At 36.7% G+C, this 26,908-nt stretch overlaps 1 protein-coding gene across 3 annotated transcripts; it reads right to left on the bottom strand.

Annotated features, from left to right (window-relative positions):
* Positions 1 to 182: 182 nt before the first annotated feature.
* On the bottom strand, positions 183 to 21,083 carry slc26a10 (solute carrier family 26 member 10). Of its 3 annotated transcripts, XM_089124518.1 has the most exons (21): positions 20,956 to 21,083; positions 20,394 to 20,579; positions 18,300 to 18,390; positions 16,522 to 16,629; positions 8,704 to 8,814; positions 8,425 to 8,582; positions 8,178 to 8,342; positions 7,884 to 8,036; positions 7,604 to 7,686; positions 7,157 to 7,304; positions 6,564 to 6,677; positions 6,268 to 6,345; positions 5,547 to 5,642; positions 5,339 to 5,445; positions 3,303 to 3,372; positions 2,939 to 3,118; positions 1,764 to 1,812; positions 1,573 to 1,661; positions 1,441 to 1,495; positions 1,260 to 1,366; positions 183 to 1,146 (listed from the first exon to the last, which is right to left on the bottom strand). In XM_089124518.1, the coding sequence occupies exons 5-21, from the start codon at positions 8,810 to 8,812 to the stop codon at positions 1,108 to 1,110; spliced, it is 1,800 nt and encodes a 599-aa protein (XP_088980644.1). In that variant the 5' UTR covers positions 8,813 to 8,814; positions 16,522 to 16,629; positions 18,300 to 18,390; positions 20,394 to 20,579; positions 20,956 to 21,083; the 3' UTR covers positions 183 to 1,107. The 3 variants fall into 3 exon arrangements, with proteins under 3 accessions (XP_088980644.1, XP_039508758.2, XP_088980645.1); XM_039652824.2 differs by lacking the exons at positions 16,522 to 16,629; positions 18,300 to 18,390; positions 20,394 to 20,579; positions 20,956 to 21,083 and adding an exon at positions 9,666 to 10,693; XM_089124519.1 differs by lacking the exons at positions 16,522 to 16,629; positions 18,300 to 18,390; positions 20,394 to 20,579; positions 20,956 to 21,083 and adding an exon at positions 9,026 to 9,121.
* Positions 21,084 to 26,908: the final 5,825 nt, after the last annotated feature.

Here is a 26,908-nt window from a genome sequence, read left to right as displayed (position 1 = left end):
ACAACATAATGATCATATATATATATATATATATATATATATATATATATATATATATATATATATATATATATATATATATATATAATACTGTTACAAATCCCTTACAGGGATTTTAAGCAGAGATTTTATTACAACATTTAGGCCTATATATTCTCTAAAAGTAAAAGATGGCAACAATGTAAAATCTGAAAGTAGGCCTTCATTATTATTAAAATACCAATTCAGCCACTTCTGATCAATAGAAAATATTTAGACATACATAATTAATAAAATAACCATAATTTATCTCTCTTTTTGCTTCACACCAATACAAATGTGTACGATTTTGGGACCTGTTAAAACCAATGCATAAAACCCCCAAATGGGAATTGGAACTCAAACTCCAAAATGTGGTGGGAGCACCTCTCTCTCTCTCTCTATGTATATATATATATTTATATATAAAAAGAAACATACCCCAGCAACACGCCATAAACAAAGCACTGCTTAACTGTCTGTCCATGTCGTGACACCTGCTAGTCACGAAGGAGGAAGTTAAATCTCTTCAATCACATTCAGACATCAAGCAACATGTACAATAAGAGTACTCTCCAGACTGTTCTTCCACTGTTACCCACTGTTGCTCAGCAAAATAGTCAGTTCGTGAGCGCCACCAAGTCTTAGTTTTATGTAACAGCATCTGTTCTGACCATGTGACTAAAAACATATATCTTATTGGTTGGCTAGTTTTCTTAACTGTGCAAGATGAAAAAGAAAGATCACCTCTCCGTAAAAAATAGACGGCATGCAAATCTTTGTTTTGTTCTAAACAGACATTACCAGTAGTTCATTAGAATTCAAACGTTTATCGCAACAAATTTTCACAATTGTCTTCACTGTGAACAGGCTTTTAGCATGTAATGAACACAACAGCCACAGCAGGTAACTTACGTACTCTTACTTAGACACCATTGAGGGCCCTGTCTAAATCACAGCACGTTGAGTCCAAATAAATGCTGGAATGACTCTTTCCTCGACACACTTGTAGTCACCCACGGTTCTTCAGGTCCAGTTCTGAGTCTCAGTAAGCATAAATGTTGCAAGACTTTGGTAGTGTCAGATAAATCATACCCACACTGTTGTGTTGTTCTCAGGAGGTTTCTCCTGTCGAACAAAATGATGAAATGTTAATGCAAATGCAGTGGTGCCACAACACTCAAAATATGCTGTTTTGTTGTTGAAGAAATGACGTATATGAAGAAGCCTCTGCATCATACCCGCTGCTGTTGTATGTAGACCACAGCATCATGGATTGTAACAAAGATATGCTGAGGATTCATGTATTTCATGAGCCCACTGGATGTGAGAATCTTCAGTACACTCTCTACAGAGGAGAGAAAATATTACACTCAGGAAGCAGTTTGTAAGGGTTGTCCAAGTATATACCTGGAAACTCACCATTGCAGTTAGCCAGGTATATCGTTATCCCAATCTTCTGGCACTCCATGCACATCTGTGACAGGATATAAGTACCGTGAGCACATGACACGATTCGACTGGTCAAAACAAAACCTATACGGCCGGGCTCACCTGTATGAATAAGCGAGCTCCCGCAACATCCACAAAAATGACACTGCTGCAGTCTATCAACACGGCCTGGACTTCACCCTCAGCCATCTCTGCATTAAACAATTGAGAAAAAGCCACAAGTGTGATTCGTCTAAAATAATAGACTCTCTAATGTGATTTTTGATGCTGCCAAATAAAAATGGGAGTCGGACCTGATCTGAACAAGTCATTCTTTGAAGAACGGTCTGCAACTCCTTGTTCCTTGAAAAAAAGAAGTCATCCAAACGTTTCATTGTATCAAGTGTTTTCTGTTATTTTGTTGTTGTAAGAAGAAAATCTCCAAAATGTCACATCCAAATAATAACACATTACTGATTACTGTCATAGGTAATAAACGCTTTGCTTTACAGTGATTTTAAAAGAAGTTGAATGCAGGTATTAAACCGCAGCTACAGTATGATACACCAATATTCAATAAAAAAAATCAATAATAATATTTAATATTATATAAAAGGTACACTATGTAACTTTTGGTCCCTCTAGCATTAAACTGTGGAAGAACATTGTTTTGGGTGTGTTTCGGCTCTGTGTGACTGCGGATATGTATGACAACTAACTGTTCAAGAGCAATATATGGCAATTTATCTGTTCAATAAAATACCTCATTCACCTGTTGCGTAATAAAAATCCCATCCCTGATTCTCTTTTACAACATTTCTTGCATTCTCGCATCTCAAAAAAGCCAACCCAATGTTTTATTAAGAGCTCTGTCGCGTTCTCTTAATGTCGGCAGACTCTCCTCTATTCGACTTTTTTTAAAAAGGGATTTTCGAGATTTGGTTGTTCCATGTCTACCTTTCTCACTCGTAGTGACAACTAACCTATGATACTCCGTCACCATATATGTCTCAAAGAATGAAGAAACACTCACAGGTGGGTGGAATATGTACGTAATTTCCAGTGAAAACCATCCCGTCAGGTCTAAAATATAAACACTTATAATAGGCTTACCTTAGCGAATCAGGGTAAGACAAAAACCTTTTGGAAGAAGGATTGATAATGTATTTACTCTTTGGTTAAATTTAGTTCATTTTGAACAAAAAAAGTTACAAAGTGTACCTTTAATAAACAGTTTTTCCACCAAGTAATTTAGTTCAGTATTCTAATTTTATAACTAATATAATATGACACATGGTGACTTGGCGCATTAACAATTAACAGAATGTGCATGTGTGCTTTTACAACAGCTCTGAACATGGCTAATGAACATTCAGAACATTCATTTTTGAATGTAATAAATTCTTTTCAATAAAATGCTAGTAGATATTTTCAGGCTTAAGAGAGCAAATAATACAAAAAGCAAAAATTGAAAGATTGGTCATCTTACTACAGAGCTAATGGCCTCTCTCTCTCTCTTCGCTTTGGCCTTCAGGGCTTTCTCTCGGCTGCGTATCCTCTCAGGCGTGAGGCCCAGAAGCTGAGCCATATCGGCCTTGAAAAAGCTACGGTTGCCATAGTAGATAGGCCCATTGTAAGTCAGGATCTTCATACCAGGAACCTCATAGCACTACAATTCAGAGGGATGGAGAGGGTGTAACCACATCATCAGTTACAAAACAGAGAAGTGATTGAGACAAATGCAGCCGAGCAAAGGTTTAAGCGATTGCATTTACAAAAAAGGCCCAATTCTAATCATAGAAAATTACATTATGTGTGGTAATAAGAAAAGAAACTTAATATGACTGACTCACTTTATTATGGTTGTTGATGGATCTGTAGATCTCCGTGTTGGCGGCTCTTCCTAGCACAGAGCAGCTGGCCCTGAAAACAGAAAGTTTACTATGAGTTCAGGGACATATTTTTGTCTCAACTTTATCTCCTCTTTCCTTAAATGTGAATTTCATATCCGCCAGGAGAGGAAAGTTGTTTTGGAACACAGGGGTCTGTAAGGGATACTGGTTTGCTGTTTTTATATAGCCCCTGAGCTTTGGAAAGCATAATTAAAGGATGTAGTAAACATGATTATTAAAGCAGATAAATACACAAATCTAATTAGGTAGTTTCAATCTCAATTATATTATGTACTCAATATCTTGTTTCACTGGGGCTGCTCTAGTTGGATTGCTAATATCGTTATCTCTATACGGTCAGAATGATACTCTAATTCAGTGGTTCCAAACTTTCTCCCAAAGGATCACTTTAAAATGCTATATGTTTCACAACCCTTCTGAAATCTAAGCATACATGCAATTAAATCTGATTTACACAGAAGTACCCTGCATCCACAAACGTAAAAAAAAATACATGCCAATTCATCTTTAATAGGAATCCTGTGCATTCAAGTACATATTCAGGTGTGATTTTATTGCTTGCCAACTCAAATCATTGCCTACTTCCAATATGTTGCATGGTGTTTAGATCACAAATAGTTTTTTTTAAATGTTAATTTTTAGATGTTTGGTCTGGTTTAGCCATATGGTTTTAATCATTTTTATAATATAATAATTTAAAATTAGCTTTTTTCCCACTTAAGAATTTTCCCTTATTTGTGTATTTAGTGCACAGATTAGGTTTTAGTGGAGTGAAATCCAAAGCTGTGTCCGAAATTGCCCCCTATAACCTTAAACAGGGCACTATTTGAGGAGACAGCCATTTGTAGTGGTGTCCGAAACCCTAACCATGCACTCATTCAATCCCATACAGTGCACTACAACTGATTTACGCTCAACTAGAGAATACCCATAATTCCCGTGTCTTGTCAGAAGATGGTCATCCATCCATCCATTTTCCAAACCACTGGTCCAATGTGGCTACAGCATAGTGTCATACAGGTATAAATTGTGTTTTAATTGATTATTAAATTGTTTAGTTAAGGTTATAGTTTCCATTACAGAGTTCAGGATGAGTCTTTTCATCTTAGAACTGGAGCTGCCAGTTTGTTCAATTTTAAATGATTATTAAACAGCAAGAACAAACTATACAACAGCAGCAGCCCTTCCGGCACACTCAGTGTCTGAATTCATTCACTTGTTTTTATTCACTCCTTCAAGTAGACTATATTTGTGGAGTTATGTGGGGAATAGTAAATGAGGGTATAGGTATTTCAAACACAGCCCAGGTGTGCTGCACATGTCATGAAAAGGGAAGCCAAAACATTTTGATCACCCCTGAGTATAGGACTGTAACAATTGTCAGCTTCACTTGCGATTGAGGGTAGGTTTACGTGACAACAATGTACAAAAAAAGACGCAAGACGTCTTGCACTTTAAAACACGTTTTTAAAAGTTTGCCTTTCTTTAATACAGCCCCCAAAATGCTGTTGTTGTGTAAATGAATGGCCAAATAACAAAGTTTTTAATTTTAGTTGAAAACTGGGTAGTGTAAACGGCCTCTGAATCTGCAGGTGTATGGGTGGCTCCATGGACGGCACTACTGGGCAGCCTCGGGCTCCAAATGACGTTTTCAGCACTATGTCAACGGCGATTTCTGGGATATTTTGGCTTCATTTTTCAACAGTGGAAGGAAGTGGAGACATGTCATCCACCTTTTTTCAATCCATGTTGAAATCATAATCATTTCCTCTAAATTCAAAGTATGTGTGACGACCCTAAGAGAGTACTAGTAACCCCTAGTGGAAGTCATGACCCTGGAGTTGGGACAACCTGCTCTAATTTATACTAAATATCTAAAAATGTGACAATATGCCCATAATAGGAAGTGTCATAGCATTTATCCAACAAATAAAGTTTAATTTGAACAAAATGAGTCTATAATGCCCTATGAATACCTCTGTGTGCGACAGATAACTGTCATCATGGAGAAGACCACCCCAATGGCCAGGCCCAGATCAACATTTAGCACAACTACTGACAGCCAGGTCACAAGCCACACCATCTGCTCAGACATATAACAAGAAAAAAATTCATCAGCTGGACTCAATGTAAAATTAAAGATATGTAGCACTTTTCTGGGAACGAGAATTGGTAAAAACATACAAAATCGATTTTGCTGACTCTCCAAAAGTCAGGAAGATCCTGAAACAGCAGAAACATCTGTCTCAGGCTGGTTACGTTTATACAAGCAAGCACTGCCTGGGTGGAGAGAAGGGAGAGGGATGTTGTTGGTTATATTGATAATTCAAAATTAAACAAAATGTACCCTATTTGTTTTGTAACTATGTAATGTCTATGAACCATAAGACAGTATTACTCTCCCAAATACACTCTGAAATGTATTGCAAAGTGCCATTGGTAAACCTAGCTAACAAAACAAAATGTGTTTTAAGAACATTTTGATAACGTTTTGATTAAGTTATGTCAAAATTTTCTCAGGACGTTCAAAATGTCCAATTTTTTTCATGTTTTAAAAATATTTTTCTTGTTTGTGGCAAGGTTAGCAAAGACATCAAGGGAATGTTTAATCATTTTAAACATTATGGGAACATTACTTTTTGAATGTTGAACATTTTGAAACAAGTAGTAAATAATAATAAAAAAAAAACGTTAGACAAATATCCAACTAAAATGTTTCAGAAAAAAAACATTCCATGAATGATTATTTTATAATATTGAGAACATTATTAAAGACCAGATACATATGAACAAACATTCTATAATGTAACTAGAAGAATGTTTGTTGAAAACTTTGAGAAAATCTTGCTAGAAAATTAGCCAAAGTTCTGATAATGTTTCCTGTTAGCTGGGAAGGGATTCTTACCTTGGGTAGGAAGTAAAATAGAGGTCCTATCAGCAGAAGTACAATAAGAACAACCAGACTTGTGAACAGTCCAGCGAGCTGTTGAAAAAAAGGGTTTTACCTAAGTGCTCTATGTTCGACAAACAAGACAAGACACTTCAGAAAATCAATAACTTAAATAAACTACAGTAAAAATGTAATTATCACAGCATGACCTTCGCAACATAACATTGCTTATTTTTATTTATTTATTTATGTTTACATGGATTAAGTGGATGAACAGTGAACATCAGAGGTGATCTCAAACAAACCAGTACCTGTGTGTGACCTCCAGCACTCTCCAGTATGTTGGTGGTGGCCAGTGTAGCTGAATTGGGAAAGCAGGTGAAGAGAGATGACACAGTGTTGGAGATCCCATGTGCTAGAAGCTCCTACAACAACAACATAATCTTTTGTTACTACACGGTTCTGTGGAATCCTTGATTCTGATTAGTCAATAACAACCGCTGAAAACAGATAGCGCAGGCTCATCCGGGTTACTGAAGAAGCAGCGCTATACACTTGATATGAACGTTTCTTCTTCTTGGAAGTTTTGCTTTTGGCGAAGTCGAATCAATACTTTGTGTAGTTATTTAATTATGCCATCCAGTATCATGGAGTCGCTCTCTCGTTTCATCCAAACGCAGCTGCTGCCATTTTGTAGCTAGTGTTTTGTACACTGTCTTCTCTTCATAATTATGTATGTAGCGAAATACTTTGTTAAATCGAAATAATCTGTTAAATGTCCGTCTAGTTTAAACTTGCCGCGCTAGGAACTGCTCTTTCCGCGGAAGCTTGACTTTACTTGCACCAAGCTCCAGTTCCACCAGTCAAAACATTTTATAACTTTGATTATAAATACAGTATTTACCTGATTTGGATCAATGGAGTATCCATGTTTATCTGCATAAATCATGGCCAGAGAAACAGACACAGCGTAGGCAACAAGGGTGATAGCAACTGTGTCACCAGCAATTTGTGGAACTGTCTCCAAAGCAGGCAGCCGTGGCTCAGGGAAGCTGAAAAAATAGTAAACTTTTAGCTTTAAATCAGCATTAACTGTAAGAATGAAACTGAAGACTGAAATAATGGCTGCTGAAAATTCAGATTTACCCTAACATTACATCTTAAAATATATTAATAGAAAACAGCTATTTTACATTTTTTTTAACAATATTACTGAAAAATGAATGCAGCCTTGCTGAGCATGAAACATTTAAAAAATATTACAGATCCTAAACCTTTGAACCGTAGTGTATGTACCATTACTATTGATGAATATTATGAATATAATGTATTACATACAAGAATATATTACCCTGCTGGAATATGTCCTACTATCTGTATGTCATACTTGGAGTCCAGAGAAAAGGCATATGTAATTCCTGTTGCAATTATTACCTGCAGAAGCCACAACAGAATGGAAGATTATTTTTCAAAATGCAGACCACAGTAGAAAATATTGTTGATGATGAAACTCTCATTCTACTGGACTAGTTGGCTGAAGAATGGCAAATATTTGTACAAAAGTTCCATTCATCTGTGAGTCACTCTAAATCTATTCAAATCTTTTCAAATGTTGTGAAGTGCAGACTCACAGTGATGATCTCTATAGGGATGGGAGTTCGCAGGCGCTCCCGAAAGCGTGAGTTGACCTCTTTAACTGGCACCAGAACAGCCAGGCAGAGCAGTGATATCACCAGCTCAGCCAAATTAGTGTGGGGCACATTCTCCATCACTGAAGCCAGAGTCTGTGGGTTTAAAGGGAGCCTCTGAGATGCCTGATTCATTTGTGCTCAGTCATATTCAGTGATACTGCTTCAGTTGTTACTAGAATTATTACACAAGTAAACAGAAAAGGAAAAAACAGTCTGTGTTATGCCATTTCTGACCTTAAAAAGAGAGAAGGCACCAGCATATCGCGGTAGTCGTAATCCCAACATGCTTTGCAGCTGTGAGACGGTCACATGGAAGGCGGCTGCACTTGTGAACGCCTTAACAATCGGTTCTGAGAGGTATGTGGAAAGGAAACCCAACTGGAGGCCACACATGCATAGCTGGGACAATAAAAACAAGCAACACAATCTCATAATTCTGTTTTAGTGAGCTATATGTTTAAGTTGAGCACATGTTGTTTACCATCATTATGCCTGAGAGAAATGCTACAGCTGATGCCACCCCAATTCTCTGGGACTCAAACTCTGCCGCCTCTGGACTACTGGAATTCAGAGCAAGCGGGATGGGAACCAGTTGCTCCACCACCGAGCCAGTCATCAGACTCAACACAGCAAAGGTTCCTGCAAAAGTCAAACAATTGGATTATGGTTTTACATTTTCATGATTAAACATTGACTGATTAAACATGGTTACGGATTAAATTTGTTTTTTCAAAATTCTCGCAAATGTTTGGTCTTTTACCTGTGGAAACGTGGTGACCAGTGCCGAAGAGCATATAGAGAACCACAGGGAAGAATGATGTGTAAAGACCATAGACAGGAGCCACTGATGTCAACAAAGCAAAGGCCATTCCTAAAAACAACGAAACAAATTATGTTTATGTTGTCTTGAAAATGGGTCAAGAAGACATGATGCATTTCAATTCCTTTATTAGTCCATTAAAAGTTCCACACAAAACCTTAAATAGGCTAATGTATTTTCTATGTAGCGTACAATTCTGAATTATTTTCAGTTATCTGCAGGCTATGTATTTTTATACACCAATTCGCTAAGTCAAATTCACCTTAAACTCGTAACAAATATGCAGGACGCCATATTACTGTCACGTGACAAGTAACGTTTTCTTATCATGTATTTTAAACTTTTTATGTAAAGTTTTGTTCAAAGCGAAATTGCGGATGAAGTAAACATAAGAAAACGCCACGATATTTTTTACACAAAATGTATGCACTGGTCACTGACACTGGTCACTTACACACATATTGGTATTCAATTCTAAGGCGCGTTCAAGTTACAAATAAATTAGTTTTACACTTTTTATTCGATGGTTAAGACTTTATTTATTTTGTATTATGTATTTAGGCTATTATTTAAAAAAAAAAAAGACCGTTTTTACAAAACCACATAAATCTGACGTTATACAGAGATTTACATTCCCAAGAAGTAGGCTATTTTAAACCAAATTTGTAAAATATATATAAACTTTTTGATGTATCAAGTAGACTAACAGTTTAACAATATATATATATATATATATATAATTTTTTTTTTCTATAACAAAAAAATGTTTATCATTGAAGCCGTAGCCTACCGCAACAAAATATGTTGATGTTAAATAATCATGTAGCCTAGCCTATGTTGTAATTTTTAGGCTATAGGCTACCACAGCTAGAAACAACTAATTAATTAAGGTTTATTTTTACCTTGGGGAATGTGTACTATTCCAACAGTCAGTCCCGCTATGATATCTCCTAACAGCCATTTTTTGAGCTTGTATTTGGGCAGCCAGCTGCACACGGGCAGTCTCTTCTTGAGCAGGTGAACACACTCCACCTGAGAGCAGCGGCATCTCTGCGCCAGTCTGTCTCGGAGCCGCTCTCTCCCACTAGACTGCGCTTCCGTGCCATACGTCTGTCTGAAGCGATCTTCAGTGTATATGTTTCTATACACAGCCACTGATGCGCTCATCTCCTCCTAACGTGTTCTTCCGAGAGCAAGGTAAATAATCTTCAGAGTTAAACTGCTCCAAAGAAGTGCCCAACCCGTCATTTATAGTAGGAGTCGCTGGAATTTGACATCAGGAACAATTGTATTTTCCTGTCAAGAACTGGAGCCAATTGAAGAGCAGGGAATTTTTTTTATAAAGTCAAAGTCGGACGGCAAAAAAAAAAATTTAAATAAATAAATAAATCCTACTTTGGAGCTTAATACTTGACAAACCTCAGTGTTAAATGTCTTGCAACTCTTCCAGGTCCTACTGCTAAAGGCTTTTTACAAAGCAAACAATGACATGAACACTCTCATCTTTAACACATAGACCAGCTCTCAGTCCCTCCTCCCCATCATGGCCCATAACTCTTTAAAAAAAGACTCTTTCTTCGTGGCTATGACATGAGGAATCATGGAGTAGCCTATAGAAAGCGTACAATGTATAGCTCTGTGAGATATCTGCATGATGATCAAAGTAGTATTGTTTACAGGGTGAAGGTGAAACCCCAAACCACAACTATAACTGATTATTAGAGGTCATTTCCGGCAGGGGGTCGATTTCTCCCTGCCTTTGGTGTCTTTATGAACTTTGAGGAATCAAAGCTGCCTTCTGAAGTGTAATGATATGTTTTCTTTGCCTCGCTGATCAAAACTGCAATATGATTCTGGTGAGTGTGCGTTTTATTCCCTTAACATAGTTAAGAGGAAGCAAATGTCAATTTGGAATGACATTTTTGGATGATAGAAGTGGAACATCTCCTATTGAGTATAGGACCAAGTTGCCTATGTCATATAAACCTTTAAACAAAAAGATTCAATTCAAGAAAATCTTATAGTTGCATGTTCTTCATTTGTCAAGTATTTTCTTTTGTCTGAAAAGCAACTTGCATTGGTAAAATTCAATGAGAAATGGGTGAGCCTGCAGTTTTAGTATGTGAACGTGGTGGAGATCACTTCAGCACTGGCTCAGCCAACAAAACCATTGACGTTTGTACCTCTAGACCAGTGTTTCCCAACCCTGTTCCTGGCGGCACACCAACACTGCGTGTTTTCTTTGTCTCCCTAAAACACACCCGATTCAACCCATCAGCTCATTAACCCACCTGATTATGAGCTGATGGGTTGAATCAGGTGTGTTTGATAAGGGAGACAAAGAATACACGCAGTGTTGGTGTGCCGCCAGGAACAGGGTTGGGAAACACTGCTCTAGACAATGTCACGGGTGCCTGAGATTGCAATCTGACAAAATGTCCAACCCTTAAAACAAAGAGTGATACAATATAAAAGGAACAGTTGTTTTGATATAGCCCAGTATTAGGACGCATGAATGAACCTCTTCCTGGCCATGTTTGTTGGTTCATGCAGAATGCCACACACCTGCGCTGGGTCAAACTGGGCAGCCACTGTCCCACTGCAAACTCTTGGTTGAGGCGGTACTGTTGTAGTTCTCATTTATCTCAGTATGGTTTCTGACCTTAAAGGCATTCGAAAAAGCATAAAATAAAGTCAAGTAAAATTTTATATAAAAAACTTATGTTAGGCCTACTTATTATTTCGGCTGTAGTTGCCATTGCAATTTTTTTTTTCATTTAGTTTAAATTGAAGTAATGAAATAACTATAACTAAAGCTAATAAAAATGACAAACACAACCAAATAAAACTAACGTAATTTTCATTTTTGGGTGAACTATCCCTTTAAAATGAAAACAGAAAATATAAAAAGAAAATCTAATCGAAAATATTAACAAAAATTATGATAGTATATAAATGATTCTAAAATAACAATGCTTATTTGACAGAAAACAATAAGCAAGATAAATTTAGACAAGGGGATTTAGAAGATATTACTTAATAGAAGAAAAATGTATTTTCAAAATGAAAAGTCAGTCCATTACTTCAGATATGCTTTCTCTGACTGAGGAAAATGGGGTTAAAGTGCATGAACTTTATGTCTAGTTGTCACATTCTTTTACAGATTGTTCCCACATTACACAAACCATTTACATCAGCATTAGACATTCATTTCGTAACTTTTTATTTGTCACTATGGTGGTATTGCAAAAGCCCAGAGGGGATGGCTTCACAAAGTCTTCACCATTGGTTACATTTCAAAATGTGAAGTGTATCCATTTTGGGTTTATTTTTAATTACAAGAGAAAAATACAGTTGTTTTGATCCCATATTCCAAGAATCTCCAGGTCTCTATAGATATGCTCTGATATGTGGAGTTTTTTTGTTAAGGAATGCAGCCATTGTGTTCATCAGCTCAGGAGAATTTATGGACACGCTGATGGCGTGTTGCGTCTGGTGACTGTTTAAACAAGATATTAATCAGCGGTGAAAGGAACAATGCGCTGAATGGAAGAGGATATGGAGTGTTGAACCCCCCCCCCCCCCCCCCCAAAAGCAAGATGAAGCCTAAGCACTCCAAGAAAAGACAGAACAAAGGCAATATAAACAAGACTGACACACTGATTCCCTTCGACTGGAGTGTGTTTACAGCGAATCTGGATGTCAGTCTGCTCTGAGATGACAGGCGGTGGGTAGTTAATAAAGCACATATTTGGGTCTTGGGCATATTTCCCCATTGACTACCCAATAGTCCTGTAATGCTGCAAACAGCTGAATGATGAAAGCATTTGGAATTAGGGATCTCTAATTCTAATTCTTTTTTGAACTTATCATAATTTGTCATGAGGCCTTTTGTTAAACGCATTCATTTAATTTAGTGCAAAAGTTAATAGTGCTGCAGTTTGTATTGCATAAAATAAAGCATGCTAGTACACGCATAAGGGAAAGACAAAGTTAGTTTTCTTTGGCTCCAAATCCTTCTGTGGTATAATTTCCCTAGTTGTATATGCAATAATTGCATTAACAATATCTGGTTAACCTCCATGCCCCCCTCACGCTGAGAGTGTGTTGTGGTCCTCGGCTATTGTCGTCTGCTTCATCGTGCTGTTCTTGTTTTGGGAGGGGTGTCCTAATAATTTGTCAAAATTCTATAGTTCCTCTTATTGTTCCTTATCTTTTTTATGGGCTACTTCATCTTCCCCTCACTTGTATGTCCTTTGCTCTGACCTCGACAGCGCTGTACCTATCTTTCTGTCGCCATCCGACCACCTCTCCCTTCCCGTTCTATCACGAGTGAGTCTCCACATTAAAAGCATGTTATAATGAATAAGGATTAGTTCTTTTTTTTCCTTATCATCCACTGTGGTCTTACATACTGTTTTACTACATGATCATCTTAGCAGTAGTACTGGACATCAATACCAGAGAATGTTCCCTTATTGTACATTACCTTTCTTGTAACATTTTATCTTGTTGTGTTTGTTAATGTTACAGCCTAAATGGTTTTGTTAAAAGATATATGTAATGTTTGGTAATTCCATTATTTTATTACTTATACTATATTATTAAAATGCATATATGCATATAGATAGATGACAGACAGACAGACAGACAGATCGATAGATAGATAGATAGATAGATAGACAGACAGACAGACAGACAGACAGACAGACCGACAGAGATAGAGAGATAGATAGACAGACAGACAGAGATACAGAGGTATAGATAGATAGACGAACGGACGGACAGACAAACAGACCGATAGATGATAGACGGACGGACGGATAGACAGATAAATAGACGGACGGACGGACAGAGATAGATAGATAGATAGATAGATAGATAGATAGATAGATAGATAGATAGATAGATAGATAGATAGATAGATAGATAGATAGATAGATAGACCGACAGATAGATAGATAGATAGATGATGGACGGACGGACGGATAGATAGATAGCCAGGTTTTTTTCTTGTATACATATCAATGTATACATATCTCCATTAGCAACATCCGCAAAAATATGTGTTTAAGTTCTATAATGGCTCTGCGCAGAATAAGCCAGAAAATAACTGATGACAAAAACAGAAGGTTTGGGGTCATTGAGTGCTGACTCCGAAAAAGCAGCACAGTAAAACGCTTACAAAGTTTAAGTTGTTTTGAACCATGGTAACTTGTCTTTTCATTGGGAAAACAGGAGTGTGACCGGCGTCTGAACAGCAGCAGGAGAGGAAGGGGAGTGGAAGGACATGCAGTGACCTTCTGTTCTCTGTGGAGGATAACCCGAGCAGACACACCTTGACCTCTAATCTCACACTACCCTATATATACTGTATTTGATAGATATAGCCTACATGCAGTACCTTCTCAGCTTTTATTGTAAGTAGAGATGAATTAGAAAGTATGAGAAAGTATTAGTGTAGCAGTGGATTGTGCTATGGGGAATTACTGTTCCGGGCCCTTACTTTAAGCATTGTGCTGCTCTAATGCCCTGTTGGGACACAACCTTGAACTACATTGTGAAATTTTCTTTGCATTGTCCGCAGCTCCATCACTGTGTTCTCCACCCATGTGGCCCTCAAATTCTATATTCCCTCTTTATACGACCCCTGAGGATCTCAGTGGAGATTAATGACAAATATTTGGTGCCAGAGAGCAGTCTTGGGTGGACCCAGGTCAGCTCTTGCTCTCTCGATCTCTCTCTCTCTCTCTCTCTCTCTCTCTCATATACACACACACACACGTACTCATCTTAAGTAAGGAGTCCAGAGATCCTGAAGGACTCTTGGCTCTAAAAGAGAGCTGACATCAGTGATTTCTAGGCCACTCTGTCAGACTGGTTTCATTTGTTTATGCCAAATGTCTTTGAGATGGTCAAAATGTCATGTTTATGGATAACCAGTAATGGTTTTGGTTTAGAGAATGATTAGCATTAACGAAACATGAGTTCTTCCAGTATTGCTTAGATGCGCAGTTTTACTAAACAAATGACAAAAACAAAAATGTATTCTAAGAGTGAAACACTGACGTGGTCAGTTTTGCAAGACAGGCTGTAATAGAAGTACTTACAGTACTTGTCTTGTTCACACTCATACATTGAGTCAGGGTCATATATACAGTACAGTCACCCTGAATTAATCATATATATATCACCATGTTATATTTAATGATCAATGGATCATGATTCCACAAATAATAATTAGGCTATCATTTTATTTTATTTTATTTAAACATTTTTTCAAAGTTATACAAATAGTCAAATAACAAATGTTATATTAATATTATTAAAATATACCCAATACAAATATTATTTTTAGCATATGATTCAAAAGTTAGATTTCTTTAAATTAAATTTTTTACAATTCCTAAAATATATATTTATATATATATATATATATATATATATATATATATATATATATATATATATATATATATATTAATTAAAAAATATTGTTACATAAATTGTCATTGATATTTGATTTATAAACTTATGAATTAATATTTCTGTGATACTTAAGTCAGTTTCATTCAGATGACGAAATCAAGTAGATATGTTGGAGAGCCTTGATACTTGTTTTTGAGTAAGGATGTCAGTAAGAGTAAGAGCAAGAGCAAGGATGTGATGAGTTAAAAGTCTGCCATATTCTTTAGAATCAAGGTTTTATCATAGCAAAGTGATATATGACAAATCCAATAATTGGAAAATTAATACTTCTTAGTGTCAATTTAAAGATTATTAATTAACATGTTTCCTTGTCTGTGTCCTCTGAGGGGGCCAAAACATACAAGAGCCCCAACAAGACCCAATAACAGTTCCTCCTGCTCTCCCTGCACCCACACTTCACCTTCACCCCTCTGTTTTCGGCATCAAAGGGCAGTCATGGCTCCAGCTGGGTGGCCACCGGCCTCTTATTTCCTCCCTCGTGCTCTCCTGCCATTCATTCTGATCCAGACCCCGTTAGGGCTGAGCAGACCCATGGGATAGGACCAACGGGACCCCTCATGGCCACTTCCTGGTCATTTAAGACCTGTGCCGCAGAATGAAGGGCCATTGTCCAGACTGTTATCTGATGGCCTGAGCCAAAAAGCAGACAAAGCCAAGTGCTTGGAGACTCACCCCTTCCGCTTTGCTGAGGATACGATGCTTTTTTAAAGCATGGCGATGGAGGATTAAAAATAGGTGAATGAAACTGAAATATTATTAACGAAAACAAATATCACCATTTTTCAATGATGACCTTAATGATGATAAATTAAACAAATGGTCAAGGGGGTCTAAGTAGATGAAATATTAATTATGATAGGTGGAGGAAGTGATTAGGACAAACAGTTTTAATTGCACAAAGCAATTCTGTTTTGCTTTTTAGGTTTTCATTAAACAAAAATATCTTTATCCTCTCATTTCCATTATAATTTGAAAGGAATGTTTTATTAATTTGAACCGTGTAGACGATTGAACTGTAGACCTACAAAAATCACCTTCCCAAATTAACGCTTTAATTGTTCTCAAACTGTAAACATGTGGGTTGTTTACATTTCTTATAATTTATGTCCATATTATAATTCATATCTTACAATATATACAACCCTCTCTTAAAGATATCAGAGTTCTTAATTCAAACCACAGACTGTAAAAAAATGTTTTAAAAAGTTTTAAATGTGTTACCATTAAACTATACCATTCAAAAGTTTGTATCATAATTGTCATACTCACCACCATATTGTTTCCTATGTTGGGATGATGGAAAAGCTGAATTTTCAGCATCATTACTCCAGTCTTCGGTGCAGGTCTCAGAAGCAGTTCAAGGGACACACGAAAAAACTACATTTTAACAGTAACATTAAAAAAACGTATTCAAGTTTACCATTAACCTGTTAACGTTATTTTATTGTATTGTTATAATGTTTTTATTTGTCAGTCAATCATGAATTTAAATAGTATAGGCAGGACTTACGCTGTGTTCACACTACAAGCGACACGATAGCCTACCATTCATTTTAATGGAGAGCGGGCGATTTCCGGTGACACGAGCGGAGTGTGATCATTCTAAATATAGATGTAGCGCTATATAAATTTAGACTTTCCTTCCAAAATGTTTGTTTAGCCTACAGCCGCGAATCAGTTACGCACTGCAAACGCAGCATATGTGAACGCACTATATAGACTCTTATGCACCCCGTCATCTTTAGAATATTGTCTTTGAACTTCCGTTTTTGCGGTCGCTTTGTATATTTCCATGACATCGCTGTCGAGGAGTAATTTGCTGGTGAAGTGGATTTACTTATTGTAGAGTTAACAAAAGTTATCATGAGCATTGTAATGTTTATCATAAGGCAGATGTCTTTTTACGAGCAGTTCATTCATACCTATGCAAGATTGCTGTGGAAATACAGACCGCAAGTCAAAAGACAACGAGCGTAGCACTGAAAAGGGGCGGGGCTACATAGGTCTATAGCGTACTGCTCCTGTACCGCATACGCACCGCATGCACTGCAAACGGAGTGTGAAATGAGCGCTTGTAGTGTGAACGCAGCGTAAGGCCGATGCAAAAGGCCTTTATTAACACCCGTAGCTGTATAGATTGCTATTATGATGGATGCACTTTTTTAGGCTTCAAAATTCATCCATTCACTGCCATTATAAAGCTTGGAAGAGCCATGGACATTTTTTTAACATAATTCCGATTGTGTTTGGCTGAAAGAAGAAAGTCATAACCTCCTGATGGCTTGAGTAAATCATGGGGTAATTTTCACTTTTGGGTGAGCTATCCCATTTTAAATGTTGTGCTGCGTTTTTGTGAAAACCGCGATACATTACAAGAACAGCAATTATTTGATTTTTTGTGTTAGTGTAAAATTCTTTACTGTAACTTTTGCTCAATTTAATGCATCCTTGCTGAATAAAAGTGTTCATTTATTTTAAAAAGCTTCCTGACCCCATACTTTTGGATAGTGTACAGGCCTAAAGATTATCATGAAAAAATTATTTATATAATCTTATTGACTTATTGATGTAAAGACTGTCCCCTAGTGGATAAATTGATACAGGACAACCTCACTTCATTAGGTGTGAATATTTTTTATGTACAGACTCAGCAGGCATCTTCCTTGTATTGTCCTGCTGTTTGGATCCAGGCATCCCATTAGTGCCCTTGTTTCCCACAGGTAGACAGGTGATGGCTGCCACACAGAGCTGGCATTGTGTGTCTCATCAAAGAGAGAGCCGTTGAAGAAGCTGTGCTGTTCTGGACTATCATACACATCAGAGCAGGTGCGCAGAGGGGGATGGTGTCAGGTCCGCTCACATTTCAAGCATGCTTATTCTGCTACATGAACGTATCTGTGCTTTAGGCAAATATAGTGTAGCCTATCTGTCATTCTACAGAGTTCAGTTTTTTGAAGTCTGTGCTGACCAAACTCTGTTCATTTATTATGTGACACTAAGATTGTGAATATTTAATGCAATGTGAACCACGTGCTGCATTGACTTACCGGTTGAGGAATGACTCAGCACTGCTCTCTGCTGGACAACAACTTGCAATACAGACAGTTGAAATATGTTTCCTCTGAGGATTGCATTTTTCTATGAATCAAAAACACATACACATTCAACATTACAATACCTAAAGTGTTTAAAGCATTAATACTAAAACAGAAAAATAGTAGCATTTAACTAGGAATATTAACTTCTGAATATTTCCACATACTGCAAATGAACAATATTGGTTGATCTGAGCTCATTAACTATAATTTTTCTTTAAATGCTTAATTTAACAAATGACAAAAACAGATTTCCATCTGGATGCAGATTTAGTTTTGATGTTGCAATGTTATCTTGGTCATGTGGATTATCTATTGTATATGAAAATCAACAGTACAGATATTTACAACAAAAGTGTAAAGGAGAGTAAAAGCAGTAAGATAAATAAACAGACAACATCCAACCTAGACCGATCTATCCAGCGTATCTCTGCATTTCCCCACGTTCATTTCTTTTATTTTTGAAGATCAAGCAATGGCAAAAAGTTGAATAATTCTGTGTCTTTGATCTACACACACACACACACACAAGTACGAGTTCATTTCCATTTTTAATTTTTTTCTTCTTCCTCTCTGTAAAAGTGCCAGCATCAAGATTTACCTTGGTGTGCAAATGTGCTGGAATAGGTTAAAAGGAAATCTCCCTGCTCTCTCAAAGTTGAAGTGCAGATGTTATGAAGTTAATTAAAAATTTAGCAATTTGTTTATTCGGCACCAATTTAGGTTGCATCAAATGGGAGAAAGGAGAAGGATTTTTTTTTTGAGTGAGTGAGTGAGTGAGTGAGTGGGTGAGAGAGATGCATGAACCTATCACATAATGTTTAATAATGACCAGAAAATATTAGTCCATCTGGAACATGTATGTTTTATATTTTTTTTATATTTAACCCTCTGGTAGGGTCACACTCATACTCATCCCGGTCAAAAGTGGCTGAACACCCCAAATGGAACTTTTTTACAGTAAAATCAATGTAATACATTTTTGATCAAAAATATTTTTTATTTAATATTTTGAGGGAATTTTATGGAATCAAGTAATATTTATGCAATTATGATTAGTTTGTTTCTATAAATATTTTATCAAAATATTTCTTTATTTAATATTTTGTATTTTGAGGGAATTTTGTGGAATCAAGTAATATTTACGCAATTATGATTCGTTTGTTTCTATATATGATTAGAAACAAATATACAAATATATTAAGCATTGTGGCTGATTTGTAGATTGTACCTCCAAAAAATTCTCTATTATTTTTTTCTTCTAATACATTTCTATGGTGATTCCTTTTTTTGGGGGGGGGGGCCATTTTACCTTTGTTGGCAACTAACTTGAGTTGTCAAGGCTCATTACTCACAAGCTGACATATCCAGAGGACACGTGCACTGAGCATATTCCACAAGCCTTTACAGCTATCCCGGTACAGTAAGCCTGCGGTTCATAAATAATTATCAATGTTTACTGATATTGCATCAGATTGTTGACACAGACCGTGTGTTTCTCTCTGTTCGCACCTAAATAACGGCACCGTGCCGAAAAGGTGTCAAGTCTCCAGGGAGGGTCTGCCAGCCCCCCCACTCTGCCTGATCATGCTCCTGACATGAGTGAGGTTTGGATCCTCAGCACAGGTGTTGCGGCAGTGTTGGCACAGAATTCCCATACCCGTGCACACAGCCCAGTGTTAACCACTATCTGCTGGCTCTTCCCAGCGGACCTGTGCTTCCATTGAGGGATATTACAAGCGGCAGGCACTCTCCTCTGATCTACATGCGCTCGGCACTCTCTCAGTCCTGGGTGAATAGTGCTTGACTTGTTCAATTTGTTTAGAAGCCTCATTCAGCGCTTTGAAGCCACGCATCTTAGCATAAATCATAACCTGTCTAGTTGCTCACAAGTGCTTTGAAATGCAGCATCTGCTTTGAGTCCCTGCTTCACAATTAGTTAGGAAACATCAATAGATTGACTAAATATCATGTTTCTTCATAATGAAGTGTTTGGGGTATAGCCTACGAATGAGGGTAACTTATTTATTTATTATTTCGACTTACCTGGATTTAGTGGACAGTTGGAGTTCGTCATTCTTATAGCCTACGCAACAATCAAAGTGGGTTGTGTCGAATAACCTACTTAGAGAGTATTATGGTTGTGGGGCATCGAGCATGTTGTTTACTCTTTCATCACTCCATTCCTGTTATCTGTTTGTTCATTTGTTTTGCAAACCAGAGCCGTCTGTTCTGTTGTGGGGAAAGAGGAAGGAAAGATCTTAGAAGACAAGGAGAAGAACTGCCTCTGACGTGCCTGATTGTCGTCAGCCGGTGAAGTGAACTCAATAGACGTAACGTACAGTAGACCGAGACGTCTTGAAAGGACTTTCTCACAAATGCATAGTGTAGCATCTCAATGGTGACTCAGAAGTTTTTAATTTCTTAGTTTGTTATATTTCAAACTCATCAAATTCATTTTATTAAAGCTACACTAACTCTTTTAGTTTATTCTTAGCTAAAAACACCAAGTTCTTTCAAAAATATATGTGCTCATGAATGTATATTTACTTGGTTCAAGTAATAAAGTATTCTCGTGAGTGTATAATATGCCATTGAAAATACATACGGGTAAGGGGTTCTAATGTCGGTCGGCACGTTGTCCCTCCATCTTGAAAGTACATTAGCCAAAGAGGGTCACAGCAGTTAATTCAAGCTTCGCCTTTCGCGTTTACGTTTGAGTTAACACTGGACGAGGTCGAATTGGAAGCCATTTTAATCTTGGACTACATTGGCCACCGTAGGAGTTAAAACGAAATCGGAATTGAGAGGAACAGAAACTAATATTCACTGGATGGTCATATAGCTTTTCATCGCTAGATGGGGGTAAAATCACACAGTGCAGTGTAGATTTAAATTAACCAGGGCTCATGGCAAAAATGTCGCTGAAAGTGATATTTAATCAATCAATGTCGTTCTATCATTCTATCATCCATCCATCCATCCATCCATCCAGGCTATCCATACTGCTTTTACTTTCCTTCACAATTTCATTTTTTTTTTATGAAAACATTTATTTATTGGCATTTTTTCCCTACTTTTCTGTTGGATGTTGTTTTAATTTTAAATTAACTGCCATATTAATGTATTTACTTGATTCACTTGAATTATGTCATTATACAGTATTAAATGGTTTAAAAAAATACCTCTGAAAATCGACTAATGAAAAAAGGTTTAGCTACCTTATACAAATTAAATTCAATCAGGTTTTTTATTATTATGGAAAAACAAATAACATTTTAAAAATAATGGAATATAATGTAAAAAAAAGTTTTTTTCTTTTTTTTTCTTGGTGTGTTTCTTGGCTCTAAAATATTTAATCCGCTAGAACTTATTTGCAAGGGTTTTTTTTAAATGGCAAACTATTGGAAAATGTACAAAAAAACGTGGGAACCATGCACTGCATATGAAAATGGCCGTTCTTTCTTAAGCAAGCATTATAAATTTGTGTCAGGAATGAGTTTATCATTGATCCATCACAGTCGGTTTGGTCTTATAATGTCTGCACACTCAATTAAGCTTGACATCAAAGAAATGTTGATCCACTGTTCTTCTCCATCATAATGTGCACCCCTTCAACCTGTAACATTAGAAATTCTTTTTGCATTGGTGAGAGAAGGAAAAAAACAGAAGAAGAAAAAGAAAATACTTAAGTTTCTCATTTTCAAAAGGCAGGTATTTGATCAGTAGTCATAAATTAAAGTTACGGGGGTGCAAATTACGGCATGAGGATTAGATAAAAGCAGCTCTCTGTCAAAAGGTGGCATCTTCAAAGCGCCCCTGGTTAAGCAGCACACAACAGCACGCCGCCGTTGCCTGGCATGGCTCGCTGCCGGATGACATCTCTCCGTGCATTACGGGGGCTGTGCTAACCGTGGGGGCCAAACAGCTGCTGATGGAGGTGTGCAAACACAAATAAATCTACATCTGTGAGCAGAGCTGCTGCTTGTGTCAGGGGCTCTGCCACTGGCTCATCACTAATGCATTGGATAAGTAGGCCGCATATGGCCCGGGATACAGGGTGGAGGAAGGGCACAGAGGGGTCTGAATAAGGAGACCCTTAATCTTACATTGTTATTTTCATACCTCTAAACAATGCTGGGTTGTTTTAACCTAAATTTGGGTCAAATATGGAAAAACCCACACATTGGGTTAAAAATGTCATTTCAAATTTTAACCCAACTTCAACTTTTTTTAACCCAACATTTGGGTTTGTCCATATTTGACCCAAACTTTGGTTGAAACAACCTAGCATTTTTTAGAGTGTACAGTTACACTAAAGGGATAGTCCACCCCAAAAAATGTTAAATATTCTGCCAAAGAGTTTTGGGTCACATTAACATCCATTGTATTTTTCGGCCATATACCACTCAGAAAATAATGGTACTAAAGCTGTCACTGGTATGGTACCCTTTAAAAAATTATAATTTTTTACTATATTTAAGGTATTAAAGGAGTAGTTCACTTTAAAAAAAAATTGCTGATAATTTACTCACCCCCATGTCATCCAAGATGTCTTTTTTTCTTCAGTCGAAAAGAAATTAAGGTTTTTGATGAAAATATTCCAGGATTTTCTCCATATAATGGACTTCAATGGGAACCAAACGGTTCATGGTCCAAAAGACAGTTTCAGTGCAGCTTCAAAGGGCTTTAAACGACACCAGATGATGAATACGGAACGATCGCTCATTTAAAAAATAAAAAATAAAAAAGTTTAAGTTTTATAAGGATTGTGTGTGTCCTGGTAAAAAAAAAAAAAATGTCCCCACAAAGATGACAATATCTGAAATTCTTGTCCTTGTGGGGATTTTTTTTTTGGTCCCCATGACGAAAACAGCTTAAAATCTGCAATGATTAGGGGTAGGGTTGGTGTAAGGGGACAGTTTGTACAGTACTGTGAATGAAAAAGTGTGTTTGGCCTGGTAAACCTACATTATGGGGACAAAATGACATTTTTTTGGTCCTGATGAGGAAAACAGCTTATAAATCAGAAAAGTGAAAAGTCATGTTTTTTGAACATGTTAAAATGCATAAAGTTTTCTGTGATGTGTAGGTTTAGAGGTAGGGTTAGTGTAAGGGGATATAATATACAGTTTGTACAGTATAAAAAAAATCATATAGTCCCCACAAAATTTGAAAAGACAATGTGTGTATGTTTCATTGAACAATAAGAGCATATGCACTGGGAATAACATGAGGGTGATGATATAAAGACAAAATTACAATTTTTGGTGAATTATTAATTACATAATATGACCTAATACATAATTTTAATAATTATAAATAATGCATTTTAAGCACTTTTAATTAGATCTACTGGGCTTGCACATATACAATCATATTGGTGGACCTGTAGAAGCACATGCATCCTTTTAAAGAAACACATTCTTCATATGTAAGAACATAATGTGATCTAGCTCAAGCTTAGAATTTACCACCCCAGTTTTGCACCAGGAATGTTACTTTTTTTTTTTTCATTGTATAAATTAAAGACATTTCTCAGTCCCTTTGATATGTTTCTAATTAAATATGTTATTTCTGATTTGGCAGGAATATAATGTATTGCTAAGATAACATTCTACCATTCTAATATTATTAGTGATTTCCACAGAGTAGAGCCTTCTGCCATGTAATCAAATGGAGGTACAGGAATCATACGTGTAATTAGAACACAGCCGTCAAAGCTTGACAAACTCTTCACATGTCTCACTGTAATTCTGAGCTTCTAAGGAAATTGGCTGGGGTCCATGTGCTGCACAATACCCACATTAACTCGACAATGTCAGGTGTTCTAACTATTTATTTTCTTCTGTTTTCAGTGTGTGTTTGCATGTTATGAGCCGTATTTGATTGATAATACGCCTGTTCTTTCCTTTTGTTTTCAGCCGGGCTTGTATATTATTTATATTATTTTTCCTTAGACTGACAGCTATGTTGGGGATTTAGTCTTTAGTCTTTAAGGGTTTTAAATTACATGATCCATAAATAAACAATGTCCCCCTCGCTCTGTAAATTAGTAATCATTCATTTTAAATTTCAGGTATGATGCACGCCGCACACACCAACATCTGCTGTGTTTGAGTTCAGTGCATTTTAAGAAGTCGTAACGTAATAAAAGTATGATGAGTCTAAAATCCACATTGAAAAAATTTGATTTTGGATAAAAAAAAAAGAAAGCTATAAATAAACAAACAGAAAAAGAAATATACACTTCGACATTCTAATACAAAGTAAATTCCTCACACAATTTGAGGCGATTTCTGTTATATATATATTTATATATATTTCTGATATATTTTAATGCATCATTCCTCCGGTCCTCAGGGTCACATGACCTTTCAGAAATCTATTGTGCTGCTCAAGAAACATTTCTTCACATCTCAAGAACATCTCAAATCTGTTGACTTTACTCTAAAGTTTGATCAGTTTAATGCATCCATCCCAATTCAAAGTATTAATTTCTTTCAAAACAAATCATTCTGACCACAACTTTTGAACAGTAGTGTATATCAAATAGTCTGTCTTCCAATGAAAGTGCTTGAGGTTGAATGTTTGCTCTTCAAACAGGATGTCTTTTCAATATGTGAGAGTTCAAAGTGCTGAAGTAGTCTTCAAAGCTGGAAGACTGAGCAAATTTCTTTCAGATGGCAACTTTCAGAGGCAGTCACGTGACTTTGTGTGGGTCAAAGACCTGAATCGCTCTGGTTTCCCATCCATTGTTGCTCTGGGATTAAGCAGTCAGTGCGTATTTAAATGACAGACGAAGCAGATCGCTTCGTCTGAGGAAGGGAGTTGTTCCTTGCTGTAAAGTCTTCACTCTCGTTTTCTATACAGTTCCAGTACCCCCTCCATTTCACTCTTTCCTTTCGTCTCAGGGAGTGCAGGCGCATGTCAAGCGATTGTTGAATTGAAATATTGATGTAGAATATCAAAGCATGGGGTATAGCTCCTGTGTTTCCTGAACTAACCAAAAACTGCTTTGATCACAGGCTCCTGTGATCTGACTTCTGAAGTTGTTAAGAGTACTGAAAAACAAAATGCAAACAAACTTCAAGTGCCCCTAGTAATGATAAAAGTTTCTCTGACAAGTAGATTTTTGCCCTTCTTTTTTTCTTTTCACACACCAATGACGGAATTCCATCATCTCACAGAAATGCAAATGGACAATTGCTGAAAAGATTTCGTACACGTGCATACATTTTATGACAATTTCTTTCATTCGCAGTGGCTTATGTTAATAAAAGCTTTCAACATCTTTTTAGCTTTCTCAATCTTTTTAAGTACATTAAACTATACTTTTAAATGTAAAGACAAAGTTATATTCAAAGTGTTACCGTTAACCCTTGACCAGCTGGTAATGCACTGTCGAAAAATAAAAATACTTCTGACATTTGGTTAATCAGATTTTCATATTCAGAACCCCTATTTAAGTTCCTTGACTACAATGTGATACAATATGCCTCAAGAATCCTTTTCATGTTTATTGTGCATTACAGTTAAAAATGCTTATTTGAGCGGTAAATGAATCAAATTTGTGCAAACCTGTTCTAACGCTCAGCATCCTGAACGATCAACATTCCTCGACTCAGTCGTGGTCATTATGAACAGTGCTGTTCCTGATTGCTTTGATTAGTGTTTTAGCTGGAAAGATGTGGGGGACCAGCAGGTTTTTACATGCACTCTGTCTCATCCATTATACCACATTTGTCAAGCTGGGGGTTTTGAGTCATTTAGTCCATGTGGGGCTGTAAACTGGCTTTTGGAGATGGCCAACAGTACAAAAGCTTGTGGATGGCTGTTTGGGGTGCAGATGGTCAAGACAGCTGGGACAATTTAGGGATCTGAGACTCTTAAACTGCCCTCCAGACATGCTAAAAAACAGCTTGACAACATGCCTGCCATTGTTTGGGTCATTTTATGAGGACATTGATCTTTGAATGAATGGATTTTGCATTTATGATGGAGAAAAGTAAGACTCCTGCTGTCTGGATCAATAGTAAATTTGTAAAATTAGATTGTAGAATTAAAAATCTAAATGCTATAAGAATTATTCTCTGTGGTAAAATTATTTTTGACATTTAAAAAGGACAAAATTAATCTTGCTAAATTACCATTTACAACCACTATTTTGAATAATATTTAAAAATAAAATATTATAAATGTTGTGGGGAGAAAATATTAGCTATTAAATACTTATACACTATTCACTACATGTTGTCCATATGGACAGTACTGTGCAAATGTCATTTTGACCCCCCCAAAAAATGGTTTTAAGCCAGCTATTTATATTTTGTAGGAAGAAACATTAGTTTACATTTCCAAACATTAATTTGACCATTAATTGTAATAATCCAGTGAGATTTTTGGAGTCTGACAACAGCCGGTATGAACTCACCATCATCGAGTCGATATTTGGTAACACCACCCTTTGAGATTAAAAGAGACGTTTCAGTTGTAATAATCTAAAAATCTCATTAGATTATGATAATTAATGGCAAAAGGAATGTTTGGAGATGTATTTC

Source organism: Pimephales promelas, chromosome 20 (genome assembly GCF_988280905.1).
Source record: "Pimephales promelas chromosome 20, fPimPro1.hap1.1, whole genome shotgun sequence".
NCBI classification, from domain to species: Eukaryota; Metazoa; Chordata; class Actinopteri; order Cypriniformes; family Leuciscidae; genus Pimephales; species Pimephales promelas.
Note: the sequence above shows the minus strand (reverse complement) of the source record. Positions and strands in the feature narration are given on the sequence as shown.